Genomic DNA, 10,976 nt, shown 5'->3' on the forward strand with positions numbered 1-10,976 from the left:
AAAGGAGGCTCAGGGCAGACCTTATCGCTCTCTACAACTACCTGAGAGGAGGTTGTAGTGAGGTGGGGGTCGGTCTCTTCTCCCAAGTAACAAGCAATAAGACAAGAGGAAACGGCCTCGGGTTGCACCAGGGGAGGTTTAGATTGGTTATTAGGAAAAATTTCTTCACCGAAAGGGTTGTCAAGCACTGGAACAGGCTGCCCAAGGAAGTGGTTGAGTCACCATCCCTGGAGGTATTTAAAAGACACGGAGACGTGGTTCTTAGGGACATGGTTTAGTGGTGGACTTGGCAGTGTTAGGTTAACTGTTGGACTCAATGATCTTAACAGTCTTTTCCAACCTAAATGATTCTATGATTCTATAAATATGATGGCTGTTAGATGGGTGTAATGATTTTATGAATGTAAACTTACAAGGTCCTGAATTATGCATGCCTATAAAATGTAAAGTCTACGCTACAACAGTTTGTGTTTTCTTGTACGTAATCTTTCTTCATTATGTTTTCAGGATGGAACATGAGGCTACCCAGCTAGAAAAGCAGCACGTGCATAATGTGTATGAAAATACAGCTGCCTACTTTAATGATCTGCAGAGCAAAGCATGGCCTCGTGTTCGAAACTTTCTGCTGGAGCAAAAGCCTGGCAGTCTTGTTGCTGATATAGGTAAGCCATTCTTTGAGGTGGCGTGAAAGATTGTTTGTAAGCTTTATTAGTTTATATGTTAATCATATGTATCCTTCAGAGCAACTGTTTTTAAAACTCGTTTAAATTTGTTTTAAAGATTGTTTTAAAATTGTTTTTAAACCGGTATTAGATGCTATATACCACTTGTTTTATTTCTTTGACAGTGTATCAGGTAGCCAGTAAATACATTTTTTGCCTTATTTTTGTTGAGCTAAGCCTTAATCTATCAGTTTTCCCACAGGCTTAGTGGTCTGTCATTCCCCTGGAGCCCTTTTTAAAAACTGGTGTTAATAGCTCAATTATTTCATATTTCAGTTTCTTTAGATCTCTTGGTTTAAGTACTGCTGGTCTGCAATTTATTGCTTTTCATTTGTTCTAAAACTCCTCCTATCAAGCCTTTATCTTAAGAGAAATCTTTTGTGATTGCTATTAAAAAAAAAAAAGTTATGATCTGAGAATCTCCCTATGATCCTGAACACGGACACCAAAACCTCATTTTCCTGCTATAGCATTGTCTTCCCTACATGTTCAATTTATACCTTGATTTTCTGTTGCACCTGCAGAGTTTTCAGGAGTTTCCAGGTCCTGGTGTGTTTGCTTTGTTTGTGTTATGACTTCAGTCCTATATAGCACATCATTGCAAACCAGATGCTCCTTTGCACCATTGGATTTTCCTCACTGTTTAGACTAATAAAATGCTTTTACACAGCAAAGTGTAATAAATGTACACAATAAATTATGCATCTGCCCTATCCTATAAGAGAAAAACATTATTTGAAGATGTTGTAGGCCATAATCAAAAGATAATATATAGTTCTGCTGCTGTTGAGCAGTATCCCAAAAATACTTGATTGCTGTTATTTTGAATGTGTATCTTCTTTTATATGTCTGCACCATTTTCACTGATCTTCTCAGGTAATATCCTATGGCACACACTCATTCAACAGTCAGCTTAACATGATATTTCTCAGCCAAAATTTTTTGTCACCTCAATAGAAATCATTTGAAGCTTAGCTGAAGTTCTTTGAGGCTTTATCAGCAGGTATCACAGTGGTTGCCGAAAGCTTAAGATCACCCTGTTACAGTTTCAACTGAAATAATTTACATGCATGTGATCTATCTGGAGAGAAGGTAGATTCTTACAGTTGCCAATAAGAATATTCCCGTCAAGGCACACAAGGTACCTCCTTTTATGAGGTTTAATAAGATCTACAGCAATATGACTATTGTGTTTATTTTTGGTATGTATTTTGGGAGGAGGGTTGCCTAGTAGCACTAAAATTTTCAAAATGAGATCTTCAATTGATAATTTCCTTTTTTGTTTAATACCACCTTTTATTAAAATATAATTTTGTCTAATTGCCTTATTATTGTTCATTCATCAAAATAAATGACAATAGCATGGCCATTGTTAACAGCTTCATGAAGGAATCCACCCCCCTGGTGACTCATTTAAAAGTGAGTCTCCTGCAAATGTAGATTTTTAGAGTATTGGGAATGTTGTCACTATTTAGCTTCATTCCAGAGACGACCCTATCCTTCCAAAAACTCACTGTGATTAAAAAGCACTCCACCAAAAGCCCTGTATTAAGCAAATGAATCTTCTAAATTAATGTATGTTTGACTAAATGTGTTCCTTCTGCAAACACAATAACCAATAATACTTTATACTAATTTTAAAACTTAGGCTTTCTAACATGCAGAGCTTCATGTTTTATTGCATATATTCCTTGAACTGCATTAACAATATTAATCTTTTCCATTTCCCTCAAGTGTTACTTCAAAGAATAGTGCTTGCTTTTTGCTTTAGAAATATGCTCTTTTTTCACCACTGAAGTGTTGTGCTGTTCTCCAACAGTTCCTGTGCTGTCTCTCTAGATAATGGCGCACATTAACATCAACGACAGTAGCAGCGCTGCAAGAAGCAGTGATGTTTCTAAAGATAACTCCAGGCCTTTAAATTGAATTACCAATACTGAGATGGTTCTCTTTGCCAAGCTGCTACCCCGTTGCTTGGCTGTCAACTTTCAGAAATTATTTTTCACTGCTGACCCATAACTGCAGTGAATGTTTCCTAATCTAATTTTGAAAAGTGCCTGTTATGCATACGATATTGAAGAATACTCTGAAAGATTTCAATTTAGTACAGCACAGTCCTTGAGAAGACATACTTTTAGGTGGAAGACATTCTGGAACAGTTCATTACATTTACGTGTGTTATAATGCAGTGGCACAAAGACATAAAGAGGATGTGCCTGCGACATGGCAGGAATTTTTATGATTCACATTTTTTTTCAAGTCTGTTTCTGAAGTTAAAATTTTCCTCTCTGACTTGTGTCAGTGACAGCTGTGGTTTAGGACTTCTTGGAGAGAAATGGGATGCACTGGAGAGGTACTGTGTAGGGTTTAGCAAAGACTGGGGAAGGACTTGGAAGAGAGATCTATTGCAGGTCACTAAAAAGACAAAACACACTGGCTTCAGGAAATCCCCTGAACAGAAAGTAGTTGGAAGCTGGAAGGGTATTGAGGAAAAGGGTCATAATGCTTACCCTGTTCTTACTCTTTCCTGGGCACCCATTTATGCTCATTGTTGGAAAGAGGATACCAGGCTATATAAAGGCTCAGTATGAAGCAGCATGGTTGTTTTTTTCGCTCTGTGATATGCAGTAGTCACTGCAGAGGACCATTCCTTCCTCCTCCCACCTGCACTTACCCTTATTCCCCAAAGAAATATGCATAACCTGCTATTACACAGGGCTGCGTAATGAGTATTTTTGTTGGTGATGTCGGTACTGTTACACTCCTAATGGGGTGAACATATAATTTCAAACAGTCCAAATGAACCCTGCAGCAGTTAGGCTAGTAGGAGGAAGCCCTCATTTTGTTTTCCAGGAGACCTTAGAATTAGGAAAGCCCTCCCATTATTTTCACTGCTTTGGGAGGGACAGCAAATGTTTGGAACATACAACTTCTGATCTAGTATTCTTTTCTTTAGGTTGTGGAACTGGAAAGTATCTCAGTGTCAACAGTCAGGTGTATAATCTCGGCTGTGATTACTGCAGACCATTGGTAGAAATTGCAAGGAAGAAAGATGATGAAGTTCTGGTATGTGACAACCTTAACCTTCCCTTTAGGGACCAGTGCTTCAATGCAGTCATTTCCATTGGAGGTAAGACAACATACATGCATTCTGGCCCACAGCAAATGAGAATTTTGGGGGATCCTTTTCTTTCCATGTGTCTTCAGTTCAGTTAAATTTGTTTTGAAACAGTTCCCTTAGAATCACAGTAGATATTACTGAAATGAATGTAGTAAACATGAAAAAAAAAAAATTAGTTCCATTGCACAGAGGTGCTGTTGACCAGGGAAATATGTGGATCATTTGTTTGTTTATATGTGGTCTTGTTCACTCTGTGGAGAAAAGTTTTCCTTCCAGCATGCATTTTAAACAAGTAAAAACTAATATAAACATGTCTGCTCGCAGTTTAAACAGATTAGGTGGTCAAGATAAACTCTTGGTTCCTCCTTAGGATCTGTTTTGACCAGCAAATGCATTGAAATGAAAACTTGCTTTCTCTATAGCAGAGCTTGAAGCTCATGTTAACTCTTATGTGTTATGAATTCAAATTTCTCTTAGAATAGTCATGAAATAAGAACTTAGAGCCATACAAGTGCCTGTTGTCTAAAATGAGTGAAGCATCTCAGCATCTTAACTCCTTGGACTTCTCTTTTTGAAAATATTACTCATAATTCGAGAAGTATAAACTGGAAAAGTTAGAGTACCCAGTTACAGTCTACATTTTTAGCTCTACTCTTGCTTGAGCTTCTTTCAGGCTGCTTCACTGTATCAGGAAAAATATAAAGCATGATAATTATTATTGGTAGCAATCAACAAACTACTTGAAATATGATAGAAATGTTTTTTAAAATGTGTTGTTCACATATGTAGGGTGAAAGAAAGGGTGACTAATATGCAAGCAGTATCTACATTACTTTGCTTTCATGTTGGCTAGTTAACTAGTGAGCCCTATCCACATTTCAGGTCTTGTAGGGTAATTTCAGTGCTATCAGATCAGCTGACTTTGAAGGATAGCGTACCTATCTGATGTTTATACCAATTATAGGCCTGACAAGATTAAACGTTCACATGGTATTTCTGTACATTTAACAATAATGGATTTTAATCCCTCTTGAATAGAAACATGGTATGCTTGTGTCCATCTAAATAAAGTGTTTTTCATCCCATTCCAGTTAATAGCAAGTATTTATGTACATAGTCAAATACTCTTCTTGGCTTTGCTGGTATAATCCTGTTTATAGGATTTATATTTCTGCAGAACCACCAGAGTGATTATATAATTTTAACCATGAAGAATATTTAACCCATTAAATGAATTGCTTAGATAGAGCTTGCACAGATTCTGTTGGTTGATTGGCACTTCTTTCTGGTGAACTAAGCTTACATGCTTATGCTCTCTCTGTCAGTTTTGATAGTATTTTGCAGGAGGTTCTATGGTCATATATGGCCTAACTCCAGTCTGAGAGAAAGTATCAGTTCCTTTCTCCCCATCTTGTTCAAGAAATTGAGATAGTATTTTATATCTTTTTTTGCAAAGTTCGAGAAAATATTGACAAGAGTCAGGAGTACCTGGAAACAAACACTGACCATATAGACTGGGGAACTCTGAGAAGAGTTTGCTATCTTGTGTTCTCAGCTGCTTGTGAGGCCTAGTTAATATCAACTGCCAAGAATGCTTTTCTTGGCTTGTGGTAAAAAAGCTCCTTTTGTTCCCCTTGGTAATTTAATCATTGTTTTGAATAAAGACAGGGCTAGTTGGACACACTTTTCATAACTGCACTGTTGAAATAACACTATTTCTACAAGTAGAATTGGCTACTGCCAAGCAGCACATATAAAGATAATCTAATTTTTCTGAAGGTATGGAGATGTCCTCAGCTAAGAACATATACTGTTATTATATGTTGTTATATGGGTAGATTGAATGTTTTGCATGTAGAAGTGGCTGGCTCCAAGTCCACTTGAAACAAATTATGGAATCAGTCCTCTTTACATCATTGATTGAATCAAATCTAGTACTGATGACATACAGAACATGACCAACGTGACCAATCTCAGTACAAGTTAACATTTCTGAGAGTTGAGAGAGAAAATAGCTGTCTTAGTTATTCTCTGGCTGTTAAAATTGGTTCCTTCAGGTGAATAGGAAGATAGAAACAGTGTAGAAATCTTGAAATGTAGCGTCATTTCACATTGCAGTGAAATTTGAAAATGTGGAAATTATCCTGGAAAGAAAATTCAAATGTAGTGATCAATAGTTTTATTTTGAATTGAACTTTTTATTTTTTAATAGCATAACATAATGTAACAAAAAATCATCATTCTCAGACATGCAATGTAGACTGAGATACTTGTCATTTTTTTTCCTCCAAAACAATCTATAAAGGCAATACCTTTCTACAAAATTAAAGCAATGGAAAATATTTCTGTCTAAATTTTCTCACTAGCTTTTTTGAAAGTGCACTGATATAAAAATACAGAGTATCTTTTTACTGATATTACATTTTGCTGTATTTGTTACATGGTGAAAAGATTTTCTGTTTTCAGTAAGATAAGTCTGAAAAGTGTCCCAAAAACTAAAGTCAAACTTAATATTACCTAACTCACCTAAAGGCCAGGCATTTAAGTGAAAACTAGTCATGCTATGATCTTTCATGGGTGATGCAAAGAAACAGAAACCTCCAGCTTATATGCCTGACTTGTCTTGAATCCCTGTTTTGAGATGAGATTAATTTCCTTTTTTTGGATTTTCCTATTTTTATCCACTGAACATAAATGTAAAAGAGCATTCTGGGGTAAACTTGCACTGTGGTACCAATAAATTCAGCACTGTTGCTGACTTGCAGTGAGTGATATTTGGGATATGGCAACTAAAATGACTAAACACGTAGAACAGGTTGAGACGAAAATGCTATGTCCTTACTAATATTCAAAACATAATGCCTTTCCTTTTTTGCAGTGATCCATCATTTCTCAACTAAACAAAGAAGAATCAAAGCAATAAAGGAAATGGCAAGGGTATTGATACCTGGAGGCCAGATGATGATTTATGTTTGGGCTATGGAACAAAAGAATCGTCGCTTTGAGAAACAGGACGTATTTGTTCCTTGGAACAAGGCCTTGTGCTCACGGCATTTTTCAGAATTGAATCAATCTGGAGATAAGGGTGAGTTTGTGCATGCTGTAAAAAGCCAAGACATACACCCTGCACAGCTAGTCATCTCTGACTGCAGCTACCAAACCAATCTGCAGCCAGAAACGGATTCAAAACATTCCCACAGTACGGACTATTGCTTATCCAGAGCCTGCTGCATGAAAATTTCTGAAGAAGAAAACAGATTTTACAGTGCTCTAGGAAGATCTTTCCGCTCATGGTTTTTCTCCAGATCCCTTGATGAATCAGCCCTGAGAAAGCAAACCGACAAAATGAAACCTCTGAAGAATGAAGCAGAATGGGCAAACAGTACTGTACCCATTCAGCATTCACGACACTGCAGTTTGGATTTAGGTCACCACGGGGCACTGTTGAAAGAACAAAGTTTAGATGATGATGATGTGTTCGTGGAAAGCCTGTCCCTCAAAAAACCACAGTGGTCACCAGCCACAGATGCACTGAAGGATTTAAGTTTAAATGGAGGACACCAAAGTGTAGCTCAGAGCAAGAGTGAAGAAGCTTCATTTATAAATGGCCCAGTGGAAGACAGGGACTACAGCTGCAGTTGTAATAAAGGTGGTGCTGGTAAGTCTAATGCCAGCAAGTTTTTCAAAAGAACTTCAACAACTGACTCCACTGACTCTGCTTTGGATTCAGCAGTGTCTGTTGGGAACCAAACTGATGCCATGTTGGATACAAAAGCCTTCATGCGTTATTATCATGTTTTTCGGGAAGGGGAACTGTGCTCTCTGGTAGAAGAGAACGTGCCTGAGCTTCAGATACTTTCTTCCTGCTATGACCATGGAAACTGGTGCATTATTGCAGAGAAAAGAGGAACATAGCTGTAAAGAGAACAAAGCAGAATCCAGTGACTGAGGATTTTAAGCTGCTCCTTGTGTTCCTGTGATTGTGCAGTGTGACATGGAATTTGAAGCTCATGTAGTCATGTGCCATTCATTTCTGAGTTATTATCTCTCTACCTATTTAACTATCTAATGCAAGGTCTGTATATAGGAATGTAAGCAGTAAACGATATTTATGTTTTGTTAAACTTTTATGAAGTTAAAACTGGAGAGTTTTATATTGCTTTTAGCAAATAATTGTGTTTTTAAATATACTTTTCTATTGAGAAATAAAACCTTTTTATAAGACAAGGATCAGGGCATCTTTTATGAGAAATATCCTCTCAGTAGAAAGTTTAGGCTTTGTTCTTCAAACGCTGAAAAGGTGTCACATTACTCCCTGTTCTTGAAGTCCTATAAACAGAGGCATAGGCACATTTAAAAACGTACTTGACTGCATACTGCTAGAGTGCATGCTGCAGAACTGGGAGCAAGCATGGTCCCAGTGCTGCTTAGTTTGGAGTAGAGTTGTTAATGGGCAAAAACTATGTACAAAACAAGCTCTGCATATTCTGTCATCTGAGGTTTGTATTTGGGAGCAAATGACAGAACAAATTTTGAACAGTATTTTGGACTTTGGTTTTAAAAAGAATTTAATTTGTTTCTCAGGTGCAGGTTAAGTTTTATGTGTTAGCTCTCACAAATACTTTATCTTAATTTCCTTTGCTGTAGTTTTTCATTGGTTATGTGTATATAGAAGTCAGAGGGATTCATGAGAGTATCAGTATTATGTAAAGGTTACAAAATATCAAATATTTGAGATACATATATCTTTTGATAAGCCTGGGAAGCTAAGATAAGATCAATAAAAATCCAGTGCGTATCTGCTCAGCTGTCATATTTGCTCTCCTCATTCACTGACATGAGAGTATATATTAAATGGTGTGTTAAATAATGTAGATAGGAAGAGGATATGTCGTGGTTTAACCCCAGCCAGCAACTAAGCACCACGCAGCCGCTTCCCCCTCCCCCTCCCAGTGGGGTGAGGAGGAGGAAAGCAAAGGAAAAAAAAAAAAGTAAAACTCGTGGGTTGAGATAAGAACAGTTTAATAACTAAAGTAAAATATAATACTAACAATAGTAATAATGAAAAATAATAATAATAGTAATGAAAAGGAATGCAACAAAAGAAGGGGGGGGGAAGAAAAAAAAAACAGTGATGCACAATGCAATTGCTCACCACCCGCTGACCAATGCTCAGTTAGTTCCCGAACCGCGATCCACGCCTCCCGGCCAGCTCCCCCTGTTTATATACTGGGCATGACGTTCCATGGTATGGAATACCTCTTTGGCTAGTTCAGGTCAGCTGCCCCGGCTCTGCTCCTTCCCAGCTCCTTGCCACCTGCTTGCTGGCAGAGCATGGGAAACTGAAAAGTCCTTGGCTTAAGATAAGCGCTACTTAGCAACAGCTAAAACATCAGAGTGTTATCAACATCATTCTCACACTAAATCCAAAACACAGCACTGTACCAGCTACTAAAAAGAAAGTTAACTCTATCCCAGCCGAAACCAGGACAGGATACCAGTGCAGTTTGTATATAAAATACAAATTCCTGTCTTCTGCAGTTTAAATGAATCTTTGGACACCTAAATGATAATAGGTTGCTTAAACAACTTTCCCATTCCCTGTAAGACATAAATTTTGCTGAACATGGTGCCCCAGCATCATCCAGTTGTACTAGATTGTAGCAGTTGCCCTCATATAATTCTTCACACCCAAATAATCTCACCCCTTTCAGTGGGAGACTTATGATGTGAAGTTATATGTGCTGTGGATAAAATCCACCTGGCTTCTGAAGATCAGTAGTGAAATTGTAATTGTTACCAACTGAAGCAGGGCTGGACTGGGCTAATTGCCTTATTAGCACAAAGTTACTCCGTTTTTAGGCTTTATTTACAGTCAGTGGTTTTAGTGTAGGGCACATCTTCAGCTGGTGTGATTTCATGACCTTTAATAGAGCTGCGTAGATTCACCCCAGAGATCAACCCTTTTGATACAGCAATTTGAGAGACCCACATAATTAACGTTTGCCCAATTAGTGAGCAAATAACTTTGATACAAACCAACAGGAATGAAATACCAAACTTTTCCAGTCTATGCTGCGTAAGTAGATGGATTTTGGGTTGTTCAGTAGAAAGCTCTGATGGTGCTGAGTATTTTTAGATATAGCTGCCCAGGAGTAATTGCCACATGGTAATGCATTATAGATTTATTTACTGGAGCGATGCCTGTAGAACAATCATCTTTGTCTTCCTCATAGTTTGGGATCCTTGTACTTTATCCTTCCTGGGTCTGTACCACTTGCATTCCCCACTGCCTTTTGAAAACAAAAGCGTGGCCAAAGAACCATGCATCTGAGGCTTCTGAAATATAATTCTACTCTAAATATTACTTTCAATACAGCCTGGGGCTGTGGTTCTCAGACACTGTGTCTGAGCCATACTTCAGAAAACTGGCAATATTCCCTGCATCACTGGGTCCAGCGGCTCATGGCTGAGGGGCTGCTCCTGCTGCATCCTCAAGCTCCAGTTTTAGAAGTGCAGTGCAAAAAAGCCCATGCTGGCATATTGCAGAGGCAGCGTGGATTGTGCTGAGCTCCACACCTCATCTGCAATGTGCTCATGTCAGACTGGTGAGGGCTGCCTCATTTGTTGGGAATTTCTGGAGGAGCTTGAGGATTTTAGAATAAAACTCAGTTGCTTCCAGGTAAGATATGCCAGTGGATATTCAGCATCCCTGGAATTTGAGCTGTATTTAGGAAGGAGGTAGTTGATTATCATCCTATATACAATTTTGAAAGTTCATCCCTAAACTCCAGCATGCAGAAACTCTATTACACATATATAAACATATTTATACAAATTTATGAATCTAAATGGCAGCTGGGTTTAGTTAACTGGGAGAAGGAACATTGTAATTTTGTTATCTGCACTTCTGCAGTCTATCTGTGGAGTACTCAGTGTGTAGTCAAGCAGGCTGATGAAATTTGGGGTAAACTAAGAAAGGAAAGGCTTCCATTCTCTTTACAACAGAGACTTACTATCCTTGCAAGAGGCTGAATCTATGTTTCAGGCTCCAGTGAAAACTTCCTGCTCTATCAGCTGTATGAATAAGAGCTGTCACCTCAAAGCCACTGAGGTACTTCGAACAGCTTTTG

The 10,976-nt window shown here is 38.1% G+C and overlaps 1 protein-coding gene across 1 annotated transcript; it reads left to right on the top strand.

Annotated features, from left to right (window-relative positions):
* Positions 1-508: 508 nt before the first annotated feature.
* On the top strand, positions 509-7,758 carry TRMT9B (tRNA methyltransferase 9B (putative)). Its single transcript, XM_050896532.1, has 3 exons — positions 509-662; positions 3,679-3,852; positions 6,722-7,758. Exons 1-3 carry the CDS (start codon positions 509-511, stop codon positions 7,756-7,758), a joined length of 1,365 nt encoding a protein of 454 aa, XP_050752489.1.
* The last annotated feature ends 3,218 nt before the right edge of the window (positions 7,759-10,976 follow it).

This window comes from Gymnogyps californianus, chromosome 4 (assembly GCF_018139145.2).
Source record: "Gymnogyps californianus isolate 813 chromosome 4, ASM1813914v2, whole genome shotgun sequence".
NCBI lineage: Eukaryota > Metazoa > Chordata > Aves > Accipitriformes > Cathartidae > Gymnogyps > Gymnogyps californianus.

Coding starts and splice junctions, on each gene's coding strand:
- TRMT9B (XM_050896532.1), top strand. CDS start 509: ATGGAACATGAGGCTACCCAGCTAGAAAAGCAGCACGTGCATAATGTG. Junction 663..3,678: donor CAGTCTTGTTGCTGATATAG/GTAAGCCATTCT, acceptor TCTTTTCTTTAG/GTTGTGGAACTGGAAAGTAT. Junction 3,853..6,721: donor TGCAGTCATTTCCATTGGAG/GTAAGACAACAT, acceptor CCTTTTTTGCAG/TGATCCATCATTTCTCAACT.